Genomic DNA, 15,869 nt, shown 5'->3' with positions numbered 1-15,869 from the left:
AAAATATCACATGGTTTCACTTATAGCAGGAATATAGGGGAACCAAATAAGACATCAAAAAATAATAACAGTACAAAACATAACAAAGCAAAAATGGACAATTATAAACCAGAGACATCCTGCAGGTGAGGAGGAGGGAGAGGGATCAGAGGGAGGGAGGAGCACAGGGGACTGAGGTGATGGTGCACGGGTGCACTGGGGAAGGAAACTCTATGGGGACTACACATGAGGGGGCAGGGGGAAGCAAATATTGTTTAAGAATGAACAATGATGTAAAAAATTAAAAAAAAATAAAAAAGGAAAAAAAAAATCACAATAACCCATAGAAATATTCCTGTATCAGTGTTCTCAGTCTTTTCTTCCTGCATAGTGAAACCGTATTAGTGTTTTGGGATCGGGGCAGCTATTTATCAGGAAAGGAAGCTCAGTTGGCAAACACCAGAGAATCAAGCCAAAGACTAATCCCATCTCCCTTTGACAGATATTAAGTTTCTAGCTTCTACAGTGACCGAATGGTGACATGGCATATTTAGATTATGCATCGTAACAATATGATTAGTGATTTATGAGACAGATACTGAATTTTCATCAAAGAGACCGTATCAGCAGGAGGTTTCCTTGAGCCATACTATCACTTTCTTGTGGCTTCAGATGCTTTTCTCCTTCGCATTCTGTCATATGAGGATATTAAACTTCAATTTCTAAAATAATTTTTGAGGCCATCAACAGAAGCATGAGAAGGCAAAGCCAACACTTTGAGTATTCGGCAGAAGAAAAATAAAAGGAGACAATATGCTTGATAATAACTAAATTGCTGCAAAAACCTAGAACACTCTCCCATGACTTGGTATAACTTGGGGTATATAACTGCTTTTACTGTCTAAGGAATAGCTAGTCTGGTATTTTGTTAATTATACTCAAATGAATGCCAGATGTTTCATTTAAATTCTTTATGTATTGATCAATAATTTTGATGCACTTATAGCAAAAGAACCATCATTAATCATTACACTAATAGCAAAGCAATAAGATGCCTTTGATTTTTCACATTTTCTCTTTTATATGTTAAAGTTGATCTATGCATGACTATAACAGCCAGCCCATTTTGCCTGGAGCTTAAATGGAATAATCTTTAGGTCATTAAAATATTAAAGATAATATAGTTCAAGACAAAGCAAAAGCAGTAATAACAAAGACCTCATTTTTACTCAACTGTTGGGATACAGTTTCTAAAAAGCAAAGATACTTAGATAACTTTATCAATGACAAATTCGAATGAAAATTTGCCAATTCTTGTAAGGTGCTTCTATTTCAACCAGTCACTTTCATAAGAGCATATCACCATCTGTATTTTATGTTACTATCCATGTAAAATGGTGTAGGGAAACATATTCGATGCATCCAGTAAGCAGCAGAACTGAGATGCAGTTTTCCTTCCCACTGTGGGAATCGCTCTGCACATAATTGACAGTTGTTGCACAAGGTGATGTGCTTACTCTGAAATGCTTAGAGTGTGCCTGCAGAATTTCAAGCACTAGGGTAATAGTATTACTATTTCTAGAAAAACAAATTGAACTGGAGGTATTTTCATAACAATTAGCATGTTAGTGTTTTACTGATAGTGGTGAAATATCCTACTTACAAATTGAAAAACTGAGACCTAGAAGAGTAAGTATCTGAGCAGTCTTTGTTCTTGAAGGCTTGGCAGGCCAGTGGGTGAAAGAAATTAAAATAATGTGAAGCATGCCACAAAATAAAACTAAAGACCAAATGGCATGGAGATTCAGAGGAAAAAATACAATGTAAGATAAAGGATGAGGAATGGAGGTGATACTTTAATGGAGCCTTAAAGTATGAACGATTTTTACAAACAGCAGACAGAAGCTGTGCTTTAATGTTAACTTATGAGATGATGTTTCAGGAGTTTTCAGAGGCACCCTGAGATTAATTGTCTTCAAATATAATAGATACTTGTGTTTGAAGGAGGAATATATCACACAATTTTCAAAACAACATCATAATTTGAAAAATCTCCAATGGTTCTCTAAAATTTTTGTATATTTTGTTTTCAGCATTTCAAAGTTTTGTATTAAATGTAATTTATTTTGGTCTTGGTTTATAAAACCTCACCAGAACTGAAGAGGACATGCAGATTAAAATGAAGAAAAGCACACCAGATCTACTTTATGTAGCAAACATTTAGCTCTGAGGAAACTGTGTTTACACGTTTTCAAATATTCAGAAATGACATATTTTACAACAGAAATATTTAAATGTTTTCCAGGAACAAAATCAAATAATGAAAAACTATTTCCAAACAACCATTTCAGGGCAATCTTTTTAAAACCTAATCTTCAGTCAAAAAAACATATTTTCCTATTTATAGCATTAGCATTGAGTTTTGAGAGGAGTAAATGGCATGCTGGCTTTCATAAAATATCTACTGTGAGTGCTGGATATTTACATGCTCAGTAAATTTAGATTACAGGTTTTGTAAAAGAGAAAGACACTGTTTTTGACACTCAACAAAAATATCCTGCCATAATTAAACCTGTAAGCTTTCTTATGTTATAAAATAGTTTGTTTCTCCATATTTAGTGAGAAGGATTGTAAAGATTCTTTCTTCCATACCTCTCATTCTCAGGAATCAGGATTGAACGTACCATCCTACTCTGATACCATCATGAACAGTACCTCTGCCATCTCTAGCCCCATCATACGGCTTCTAACTTCACACTAGTCAACTTTCACAACAGATTTGTCAGTATTTTTTTTTTTAAACATTAACTAGATCATAACAGCAGTATGCTCAAATCATTATAGCATGTTCCTTTTTTTTTGAGGGGGGGATTGGGGAGATGTTGTTTAAGGGTATAGATTTGCAACAAGTAGCTAAATAAGTTCTGGAACTCTAATACACAGTGCAGTCATTCTAGACTAAAGCAACAATACTGTGCTATAAACTTCAGAATTGTTAAGAGTCTAGATGTTAATTGTTCCTGCCACAAAAAAAGAAATAATCCTGTGATGTGATAGAGATATTAGTTGGTGCTAAGACAGTAATCACATTGCAATATATACATGTGTCAAATCAGCATGTTAAATACCTTAAACTTACACCAAGTTTTATGTTAATTGTATCTCAATTAAAAAGTTTGTACAAGTGGGCCTACTCTGATAGCACAGGCTGTTGAGTACAGTGCTGTGAAGCTGTCCGCAGCCTACGCAGCGTGGGTTTAATCCCTGCCGGCCAGCCTGTGAGAATCCCACATGGCATGGCAGACCTCTCCTGTCTTGCCTGTTCTGCTCCCCACTCTGTCTCTGGTGAATCCTTTTACCCTCCCGCACATCTGGCTTGTACCCCGGTTCTTGTATGCATAAATAAATAAATCTTTAAAAAAAAAAAAAGTATGTACGGGGGGGAAAAAAAAGCATGTTCCTTCTTGCCCTGGGACAAAAAGCCAGAAATCCTTCCAATGTCTACTGGCCTTTACCTGACCTGACAGTCCAGAATTTTCTACCAGCTCTTCTATTTCCTATCCAGCTGCCTTGGCCTCCTTACTGATCATCCAGCATGCTAACTGCACATTTGCCTTTTGGAGGACATTTATATGAATATTCTTCCCCTATTTAGCCCACTGTCTGCTTTCTAAACACCTTCTTTGCACAGAACTCACCTCCTCGGTGAGGTCAGTCTAACTACCTTATTTAATACTTATTTAAATACTTATTTAACACCTGCCTTCTCTTTATGCATTTTCCCTCATCCTTAGCTTTCCTAGTCCTACCTGGTCTTGCTCTATCTTCTTATGCTTTCCTATAGCACTTAACCCCTTACTCATTTTTTGACTTAAATTTTTGTTATTCTTATTTTGCATTGTCTATCTCCATTCTAGGCTCTAAGAAGCCAGGCTTTTGTGTTTATTTAGTTCCATGATAAAGCCTATGCACTTAGAAAAATACCTAGTAATTATAAGTACTTAATATATAATTAACAAACATCTAACTCTGCTTTAATGGGGAAAAGTAAATTGCAAAATTGAACAGGATGCCAAAATCATTATTATTAAGATCATCATTATTATTTTATTTAACCAAAGCAATTACGCTGTGCACAAGGTTTATGAACAAAGTTGTATTTTTCTGAAAACTTTACAAACATAAATTCTTTTTTATGTAAGGTTTACAATAAAATTTCTGTTAATGTTTACACCACTGCTTTCCCTTTTGTTCAGATATAAGTGAACATAAGACTAAGGATACCAATGTGGATCCCTCCCTGTGTAAAACACCTGCTTTCTTCTCAAGACATCTTCATACCCACTGTACAGATGGATTCAGATATTTAATATAGGCCCCAAAATTAAATATGATAAAATGTAATTTAATTATCATTTTAAGATAAAAATAAATATAAATGAAGTCCTAGGATTCCTTTCCCACGATGGTCATCATTATCTCCCTTACACTGCACACACTTCCACTTTATAAATCATATATATGATTTATATATGTTTGTATTTTTCTGCAGCCACTATCCAGTATCAGGAAAAGTTATTTAAGTTAATAGACAATGTTCAAGTATATGTGTTGTGAAAAAGTATTACATATATGCTCATTTTTTAGCACAAAATTAACCTATGTAGGATAGTAATTTACTATTTAGTATAAATTTGCATTTAGTTACCAGTATTAATTTGCTAGAAAAATGATTTTAAAACTCTGCCTTGAGAAGTCCATGGAAATGAAACTTGTTTGTGGCAGTCTATTGGAACACCCATCATGACTGGGCAGTGTATCAGTTTTGACCTACTGAATAATTCTGTAAGACTTTATTTGAATAAAGGGTTCTGACACTACAGATTAGAACTTTCTCTCCCAGATTATAAATGCTATGATTTGTATATGCAATAGCCTTCACTACCTAGTGTGATATTTAGATTATTAAGTCCCAAGCCTTCTTCCAAATATCTATCAATGTATTAAATATTAAATATTGTTATTTCTTTCAATCAACAATTTTGTTATTGTAATTATTTAATAATAGTATTCTACACATTCAAATCCTGGATTCCATATTTTTAAATTTCCCATGTGCTATTTTCAGTCATGATTTTGATAAATTAACTTCTCATTCTATTCATTTTAAAAGATATATTAATATATATAGTATAAATCATAATAAAGTTTTATTTGAATTAGCTTTATAAATATATTGATAAAATATGAATTTTCTAATATTTGAAAACATTACTTAAGAACACAATTTACTTATAATATGAAGATTTTTTTTTCTTCTTTATCTATCTGTAAACCTTAACTCCCTCATAACCCCAACATACCGAATGTTCACAAATTCATGAACATTTAGGGGAGATGCAGCAAATACAAACATTTAAAACGCATGCTACAGTAATCATGGACCTGTTGTATCAACGTCTGTAAAGATGATTTATGGTGTAAGGGTGAAATATGGATAACAGCAACAAAAATACACAGAACTCGGGGCTTATTCTGGAAGCAACAGGAAAGCACAGCTTGTTTATCAGTCTGACAAGGAGAGTACCAGCTGGCTAATTAAGTGAACCTAATTTAAACTAATGATGCAGATTCTCAGGATAACGTGCTAATGGCTAGAGGAGACTGCTGATGACACTTAAGAATACTCCTGAGGTGCTTCACTAAGCCACTTCTGCATCAGAGCAGAACCCAATTTTGCTTCACAGAAGACAAAATGAGGTCAGTTGTTTACTAGTTAATCTTTAATACAGGGAAACATCACCTGTATGCCAGCTCACACAAATTTTAATAGTAAGAAAACTTGAAATCATTGAAGTTTAAAGCAACACAAGGTTATAGATTCCATTGAAAAACTGTGACCTTTTACTTTTTAAACTGCAGAAATAATATGGATAGAAATAATACGGATGTATCTATTAGAACAAACACACCAAGATACTATAATAATACTTTAGCATGAAGTTTATAAAATCTTACGTTTTTAAAAAATATTTGTCATTTTAACAATAAAATGGAAAAATGTGTTTTGATTTTTTTTAAATCTCCAGTGCTAAAATACATTTAAGACCAATGCACATAGTCAGGTACAAGAAACAGAAATCAGAAATATGGTTTCTTACATGAATATAGCATAAACAGAAAGTACTTCATTGTATTGAAAAAGAAAGCTTGAAATAGTGCAACGAATGGTGTAGTATTCTTTTCTCTTCATTTATTTATTTTTTAACAATAACACATTTTGATTTTAGGATGTCACTGTTTCATCTATATCTACACTGTAGAAAATTATATTGTGATTTCTATAATGTTTGGGAGCTGATAAATTATATTATTTATATTTTGTTATAATTAATATTCTTAGTTGGCTCTGTTTAAAATCTTGAGGTCAGAAGTAAGTAAATGAACATATATATATATATATATATATCTCACACAATAAGGAAGTACAACTTCCTTTAGCTACAAATAATGCTGACTGCAAATATAACCTCTGTTGAGAAAAATGGCCAACTGAGAAGAACATTTTACTTTTTACAAAATTAACTTCACATTCTGCAGTTGAGTTTAAGAATGTGCTCAGTCCTGTCATATAAATGAAAGCTTTACATCACAAAGTTTTCAAAATTTAGATTTTTAAGTACCTATAAATAGTCTTAACAAAGCCTTCAAACTTATATTACTTGAACTATTAACTTATAAACCAGAAGGTTTGCTATCCAAGTGTGTGAAACCTACTATGTACATAATGTCTTTAGGGAAAACTTGAAGGAATTTAAAATTCTAAGAGATGACGTATTTTCAAGTATAAAAATACAGTAGCATATTCACAATTCACCTTTAGCACATATATTTGAGGATTAAAATTTACACACTTCAAAGTAATGTTAAAACAAATAAAGAGGTGTGTTATTATCCCCAGCAGGGATATACTTATGAAACTCATAACCTAAATAGGTTCACAAACTGAAATGATACATGGCTGCAAAAAAGAGAACTTAGAAAATTTGAAAGAAAATTTTAATTTTTTAAGAAGCGAATCTTACTGGCGTATTTCTAAAATTTGAAGTTGACATTTATAATCAACACTAGACCTCAAGAATTAGTGTCCCTCTCAGAGACTATTAGGTGCACTATACCTGATGAGATCATATATATTTAATCATTTCTGGATAGAAACATCTGTTAATAAAACATGGTGATAGTTTTGTTTAAACCACCTATAGCACTAATTGTGTCTGTTGGCTTAACAACGGTTGAAATACAAAATTTTTAACATAAATTTTTTGAAATATAAAAATTTTGAATGGCGATAAAATATATAAAATTGTAAGCAATCTTACATGAATATATGTTTTAAATATCATTTTATCATTATCAGGTAATTTAACTTAATGTTTTGTATCTTAAAGTCCTTTTTCATGCTGATGCTAATATAGCTTTGCCAGTTTTTGTTGCTTAATAGTTATCCATCTGCATTATCTGTTACAATCCTTAAATTTCAAATTTTCCTTTTTCTCAAATTTTTGGGTATATCTCAATTTGCAGACAGATAAACCTTCATTATTTGATCTAACAAATTTCTTTCCAACTTTCATTTAGTTACTTTAGTTAATTCTCAGTGATTTTTGTTATGGATGTATTTGGTTTTATTCTTTCATTTTGCTTAAAGTTTTTCTATTTCCGCTTTTTTCTATTCATAACTTTTTGTCTTTCTTATTCTTTTTCCCATTGTATGTCATATTTTTCACAAACACAAAAGTTTCATGATGATAGGCCTTGAAATTAATAAACATTTAAAATATGCATAGAATAAAATTATTTTCATTTCCAAAGATAATAAGGAATCTTAGCTAATATTTTGAAAGATGACATGTTTACCAATTTATTTGTTCACAATCACATCAAATTTACTACTCAGTTAATTTTCCTTACTACTGAAGCAGTTTCAGGTTGAGGTATTTTGATTTATGATGCCAATAAAGATAATTTCTTTTGTATATATGACACAATTACTTATGCTGTGGTTTAAAATTACATTTTCACTGACCACATAATATCAGAATATATTTTATTTCAACTTAGTCTTTTAATAATATTAGTTCACTTTTGTTGTCCACTATAGTTACTGAGAAAATTACTATTCTTACAATAATTCATCTGTAATTTTTGAGTTGATATTTTGAACTTGAATTTTATCTTGATATTTGGTGGTGTCATGAAATATATTTGAATAATGATTTATTTTCTATTTGAATTCCACTTGTCTTTAATGTGGGTTTATTATATTGAATTTTACATTAAAATTTTATAATAAAGTATAAAATCTAAAATATTCTCACTCATTTTGGTTCAAATGTTAACTTTCAGTTTTTCTCATAAATATTTCCTTCTGAAATTTCTCTATCTACTATAAATGTGTGAATAAAGTCTTATGTATTCAAATATAGCTGATTCTTGTTATTAGTGGTAGCTGTTTTAGAAAGTCACCACACACTGAATTTCAGAATACTGAACTATTGCTCCTAGGAGAAACATACAGTTGGATTCCTTTGAGCCTATGATCACATGCTTTTTATTAACTAAAACAATACATAACCTTGTTTTATGTATTTCTAGTCAAATACTCTTTGATATATATTGTTTATTAATTAACATCGCACAGTCAAGCATCACTACAACTCATGCCTGAGTGAAGCTTATCACACACAACCTTTTTGAACTTAGGCTACATTTCAGTGCTATGTTGGGGCCACTTCAAAAAGAAATCTGCCCCCAAAAGCACAAAACTTCAAAAAAACAAAAACAAAAAACAAAAAAAAAAACCAAAGTGACTCTAAATAGACCATGAAGAGAACACTTGTTTACAGTATGAAAAATGAAACAAGATAGCAGTTATCTCTATTTTCAACCCTAGCTGTGAACATGCATGTCCAGAAACAAGTTTTCACCACCCTCTACATTTCTGTGAATGACCACAAATGTGCAAAGGATATAGATTTGTGGTTTTAAACCAGTTAAACTGGATAAGAGAATTTTCATACAGAATTTATACAATAAAAGAGAATCAACGATAATCAATTTCTTTACAGCAAACAACGAAAGAATAATTTCAACAATAGCTACATGAAAACAAAATGATCTGCCAATTGTAATATACAGTCAAAATGGCTAGATATAAATAGTGAATGTTATATATTTCCATTTAAATAATTTTAAAAAATGGGCAATATTTCTGTTGGTAACAGAAATCTAAGGAATGATTACTTTTCAATAGGGAAGACTAGAGGAAGTAATACAATACTCCTAAAAATATTTATTATCTAAATAACAAAGTCACAAGGAGAACAGATTTGCTCAGATTGATGCCCAGTTTTTTTTTTTTTTTTTTTTTTTTTAGCCTGGTCAAAATCTAGCAGTATCAAAGACAGAAGTTTATGGTAAATATATGGGACAAAATGTATTTTAACATTAGATATGGGATGATTAGATTGGGTATACATGAGAAACTTGTAAGTCTAGAGGGCTTAAAGTTTTCTAGTAGAACAATTATTCATCCTTTATTCATTATTGTACTACACATTCTCATATAAGAAATTGAACCATTAGACTAATTGTTTACTGGCAAGTTTTCAACAGTATAGATACCAGAGCTTCCTTGTAGGAACACTTTTTTATTCTTTTATTTGTGACAGCAAATCCAATAATGTTTATAGGATGAACAGATGACTGGATGAACAGATGAATGGATGAATTTAGGTGAAGTTGTTAAACTTTTACTATAACAAACTCGAACTTCTAACCCTTTAGCACTTTTTATGGCTCGAGTCATTAATCAATATTAGAGGAACTAATATCTATTTCAATATTCAATTAAAAAAGTATTATGTTAAAAAACCCTGTAAATTATAAGGAATGGTTACTTTTCAGTGTCTTCCAGAAATTTGTTAGTAAACAGGGATATAGCACTTCCATATGACATCATCTCTATAAATGCTTTAAATGCATTAGTTGACCTAATACTTAAAGTAATTTTATGAGATTTGTGGAGCTATTAAAGCTATTTTGTTTGTTTCCTTTGAACATATCATGAAAGGCTTAGTACAAGAGCCACATTGCCTAGATACAAGTCCTGCATTGATCCTTGCTATTGTGCAACTGAGTTTGAGTTGATTGGTCATGTTGGGCCATCTTAGAGAAAGCAGAGAATTAAACATTTGATGGCTCAATCCAGAATGATTTCTCATCACCACGACCATGGCAATATGGAAACTGACTATGACAATGTTTGTTAGAGATGTTACCTTTCATTGACCTATTACATATCACTTGCCACTCCAATAAAACCTACTTTTATTTAGTAAAACTTACTATCATCTGTAATTTTGTTAAGAATCAAATATGCGTGATTAAACACTGTTTTTGGAATCATAATGGAGGAATACCTTACTTGGTCTTTGAGTAGGTTTCTCCCTTCTCTAAACAGTATAAACAACTAGGAGGGGCACTAGTCATGTAAATACTATGATGTGTTAATGGAAGCCTAATTTTTGGAAATGAAAGATGTTTAAATTCCTCCTCTAGTTTGTTATGTTTAAGTAGCAAAGAGAGAGATGAGAGTTTGCATAAAATACATGTTTTCCAGTTATCAAAGTGATGAAACAATTTATCAATGACAGTGAAATAGCAATGCATAAGTAACCTGGTAAAGATATGTTTTTAAAATCAATTTCAAAAGTGGGATTAGTTCATACCTGAATAACTTTTTGGGACTGCACATCAACAATAAGGACTCTGTTCAAAGTTGGCTGTGCAACATATATGAACTTGTCTTTCACATTCACAGCTGAGGCCCACACACACCTCTGAACTTCATCTCCCTCAGCTTTGGGACAGACTTCATCCTGTAATAAAATGAAGATATTAAATTGTGATATGGGTATGGCCATATTATGGGTAAAATCAATGTGATGCTTTACTACTTTCAGCATCAAAAGCTATATATGTATACGTTTATGTGTGTGTATATATATATATACATATAGAGAGAGTTAGATCAAATAAAACCATACATAGTACATGTTTGAGATCATTAAATATATATAGAAACCTGTGTAAATAAACTTCAAGTCCTTAATTACTTATTTATAGTAAGATATAGTTCTTTCATTTGATACACTTCTTCATGGCTCAGTCATTCCAGGAAGACATAACAAATGCAGATTTTCCTGCCAAAGCACCCAATCTCAAGCTTCTTTACCATAGATTAAATGTCACACTAAATTACATTTAGAGCTTCTCTAGACAGAAGTAGTTGTACATGGTATTTTCATGGACTTGTCAAAAGTTGCATAATCCAAGGAAATAATTGAAGGTGTCTTTTAATTTAAGGAGAATTAGAAATTTAGAAAAATATAATAGTATAATTATTTAGAATTATTATTTCATTTCCTTTTGATATCAAGGTTAAATATTACAAAATGCTTCACATTGCCCAAGTCATTATTTTTTCTCCTAGAAATATCTTCTGGTTGAATATCACATCATTTGACAGCCAACAGGCATATGAAAAAATGTTTAACATCCCTTATAATCAGGGAAATGCAAATTAAAATCACACTGAGATACCACCTTACAGCAGTAAGAATACAAATTGCAGCAACATGGATGGCGCTAGAAGGGATCATGCTCAGCGAAATAAGCCAGAAAGAAAAAGAAAAATACCGGATAGTCTCACTCATAGTAGGAATCTAGAAAAGTTAAATAAGGGACCAGGAAAATGAATAACTATAAGAAAGTGAAAATCAAAATCAACAAAAAACTATGAACCAGAGACACTCTATGGGGGTGGGGGGCGGGGAGGGGAGGGATTGGGGTCAAAATAAGGGGGTTGCAATTGTATGGGGAATATAAAAATAAAATTTATTAAAAAAAAACACCTTGAGATACCACCTTACAGCAGTAAGAATGACAAATATCAAAAAAAAAAAAAAACAAAAAACAAAACAAGCAACAACAAATGTTGGTGAGGATGTGGTGAAAAAGGAACTCTCCTACATTGCTGGTGGGAGTGCAAACTGGTCCAACCACTATGGAAAGCTGTGTGGAGATTCCTCAGTCTACTGAAAATGGAGCTACCATACGACCTGCAATTCCACTCCTAGGGATCTACCCAAAGGACACAAACACATTGATTGAAAATAATAACTGTACCCCTATGTTTATTGCATCACCATTTACAATAGGTAAAACCTGGAAACAACCCAAATGCCCACAAAGAGATGTCTGGATCAGGAAAAGGCAATATATATATACACGATGGAATATTATTCAGCAATCAAAAAGATGAAGTCATGCCATTCGCCCCAATGTGGATGGAACTAGAAGGAATTATGCTCAGTGAAATAAGCCAGAAGGAAAAAGAAAAAATATTGGATGGTTTCACTTACAGCAGGAATATAGGGGAACCAAATAAGACATCAGTGTAAAAAAAATAATAACATTACAAATCACAACAAAGCAAAAACAGACAATTATGAATCAGAGACATCTGCAGGGCAGGAGGAGGGGGAAGGATCGCAGGGAGGGAGGGAGGAGCACAGGGGACTGAGGTGATAGTGCACGGGGGCATTGGGGAAGGAAAATCTATGGGGACTACACCTGAGGGGGTGGGGGGAAGCAAATATTGTTTAAAAATGAACAAATATGTGAAAAATAAAAAATAAAGAATAATGCGTAGTTTGAGCTAAATGACCATAAATAAGGCGAAACATACCAATTATTTTCTCCTTTCCTGCATTATGTCAATGAGTGAATGTAGAAGTGATACCTAAGCCTTGTGATTTGTGTTATGAGAAACATCACAAACAGAAGTGCCATGAAGCCTGTATTTTTTCAGGTTTTTCTTTTATCCGGTATATTGGTTTTAAAATTCTCTTCATTTATTTATAGTTAGAAGAACCACTATAAAGAGAAACTTTTCATACTGTACATAAAAGATAAGTATAATTATAGACCCTTACATAATGACAATGGTATAGAAGCAAACACTGACTTGTTCCACGTGGTTTATGATTTAGGTACAGATATTGATGAATTTTGTCTAATTTATTGACTTTTATACTCTAGCAGCAACTTTTAAACTAATTTAGAGTATTCGTTCTCCTAACTCAAACAAACACAAAATTCATTTTTAACAGATGTCCCATTCACCATTTGTTTTTAAAAATCATGAAAGAAAATCATGATTTTTTGTTATAATTATCAGCATTACTAAGTAACTATAATTTAAATATAATACAAATAGAGGATAAACCACACTTTGCATTTAGTAGTTAAAATTAATGTCACAATAATATGAAACCTCTTCGAAAAAACATAATGGTTGGTTTTCCTGTTTTCATGAAACCTGGAAAATAATGTAAAAACAAAAGTAATTTGAACAGAGTCAGTTGAGGGTGGTGTTTTTTTTTTTTTTTTTTGTTGTTGTTGTTCTTCAAACTTCAGATCTGATTTAGGGAAAACCTGGCATGGCTAACAATTTTTTAAAATTCTTTTTTAAAACTCTGTCCAAAAGTTAGTAGGTTCAGCCAAAACACCCAAAGCATATAATGATATTGTTATTCTTTGAGCTGAACAGATTGTTCTAAGCTTGCAGGACAGAGGTTAAAACACCTGTAAATTAGGCATGCAAAGTGTACTTCTAGCTCTTTTGAAGGCATAAAGTTAATCTCATTTCAAGGATGTACCCTAATTATGACCCAGTGGGGTCATCCTGTTTAATATGAATGGTACTTTTAACAGCATAAAGGCAGAAATCTGTCCTCAGTACATGCCCAATTAGGAGTACAGTGTTTTACTTTCATTCATTGATTTCTACTGAAACATTATTTTCTATGTCAACCTTTCTTTTAGAAGTGTAAGTATTTTGAATATCTTTGACAAGAACCTATTTTGTGAGACACAAACACCATAAAAATATGTACTTGAGAAACATGGAGAGGTGGGGAAAAAAGTGGGACCTGAGGTTGATGAAAGGCTCTGAATTGGAGAAATTGTTTATAAACTCTTTGCTGTTGTGTAAAAGTTCCCAACAAAACCTGCCAAATAACAGAAAGTACGAGCGACCTGACACATAACTGTCAGCCAAACAACCGCTGAACCAGGAGCAATTTCCACCCCTTTGTTTGCTACAAAACTAGTCAACAGTAAAATAAACTACTCTGCTGGGAATTATTTCCTATTTGTATGCTGTCCCACTAGATGTCCCTGACCAGACTCACAATCATTTTCACAAAGCCATTAAAAGTTTCCTGACAGTCACCCTGAATTTTCTTCGCTTCACTTCATGTCATTATTTTTGATTATAGTCTATTAGGTCTCATTTTATAATAGCGCTCTTATTTTTTTCAGACTATATAGATTAATGTTTATTTTTATGGGTAGGAATTGTAGAGGAATGTTTTTCACATGCATTAGGCATTTAGTGGGATAAAAGAGAAACTGAAAAAAATACCAGAGATGCAAAATAAGACTAATACATACTGGTAATGCAAATTGTCAAGAATTATATCAAGAGAATCATTAAATGACTTTTTTATAGAAATGTATACCATCATTTAGAGTGAAATAAATTAAGATATTAGAATTCTTGGGCATGAGTATCAGTAAGAAAAGTAATTATAGTTCATAACTAAAACTGCTAGTTTCCTTTAAGTTATTTGTATATCTAATTATATATCCAATGCATGTGTATGTATTATCCTCTTCCAAAATTTTAAAGTACAGATATATTACTAGGGATTATGGAGGTTTTGACTTAGGAATTAAAATAATGTTGATGAAACCTGACTGAATGAAGGTAAGTTAGATTGTTTTCATCTTCTATAGAAAATTTTCATTTCTACTTATTATATTATCTATTAAAAACCCATTGCCCTCAAATCTCCAAATGCTCACCTATCCTTCCTCATCTTTTTCAAGTCCTTCTCTTAAAACACCCTGCATGATTTGTCAAAATCACCTCCATTTTCCTGGCATCCAAATCTTAATCCGATCTTCTGATTCTTCTCTGTAATCACAAACTTGACAGTATCCTTTACCTTCAGAAATATATGCCACATACTTAGTTTAAATTTTAATTATGACTTCAATCATGAACTGTGCACATTCTTCTATAAAGAGTTAACAATAAAATCAATATTAGTATGATTCATCTGCATTCCTTTCCAATCATCTAGCCTATTCTCATCATGGTTTTGAAGTAGCTGTCCAAAACTTTCAAATCACTACCCGGTCTTTCAGTCAAATCTATCATATTTGAAAGTATCTTTAATAATCTTAAAATGAAAAAGATACACTACTGAATGTGAAAAAGATTTGCATATCATAGGTCTGACAAGGGTCTAATAGCCAAAATCTACAAAAGACTCATACAATTCAACAATAAGAAGTCAAATAATAATTAAAAAAAATGGCGAGAAGATCCAAATAAGCACTTCCCCAAATAATACATAGAGATGGCCAACAGGTACAACAAAAAAAAAAAATGCTTATTATCTCTTATCATTAGAGAAATACAAATCAAAATCACAGTGAGGTTCCACCTCACACCCACGAGAATGGGTCATAACAAACTGAGCATAAACAAAAGTAGTTGTGAGGCTGTGGACATAAAGGATCCCTCGTTTTATGAGTATAGAATAGTCTGAGTCTTTGGAAAACAGTACAGATGTTAACCAAAATATTAAAAATAGAACTGTCACAAGATCTCACAATTTATCTATACAAAGAATACAAAAACACTAATTTGAAGGTATATATATGTTCCTATGTTAATTGCAGTACTATTT

General features: G+C 32.0%; 1 protein-coding gene across 3 annotated transcripts in view; it reads right to left on the bottom strand.

Annotated features, from left to right (window-relative positions):
- FSTL5 (follistatin like 5) overlaps positions 1-15,869 on the bottom strand; it is a gene marked incomplete at both ends in the record, with an annotated part of 468,907 nt that overhangs the window by 54,000 nt on the left and 399,038 nt on the right. For all 3 annotated transcript variants that reach the window (XM_084246222.1, XM_084246223.1, XM_084246224.1), the window contains one exon: positions 10,773-10,922. In XM_084246222.1, coding sequence (XP_084102348.1) covers positions 10,773-10,922 — 150 coding nt within the window. The remainder of the gene's footprint in view (positions 1-10,772; positions 10,923-15,869) is intronic.

Source organism: Talpa europaea (genome assembly GCF_964194135.1).
Source record: "Talpa europaea genome assembly, chromosome: 10".
NCBI lineage: Eukaryota > Metazoa > Chordata > Mammalia > Eulipotyphla > Talpidae > Talpa > Talpa europaea.
The sequence above is the reverse complement of the archived record's forward strand: the minus strand, read 5'-3'. Positions and strand labels throughout refer to the sequence as shown.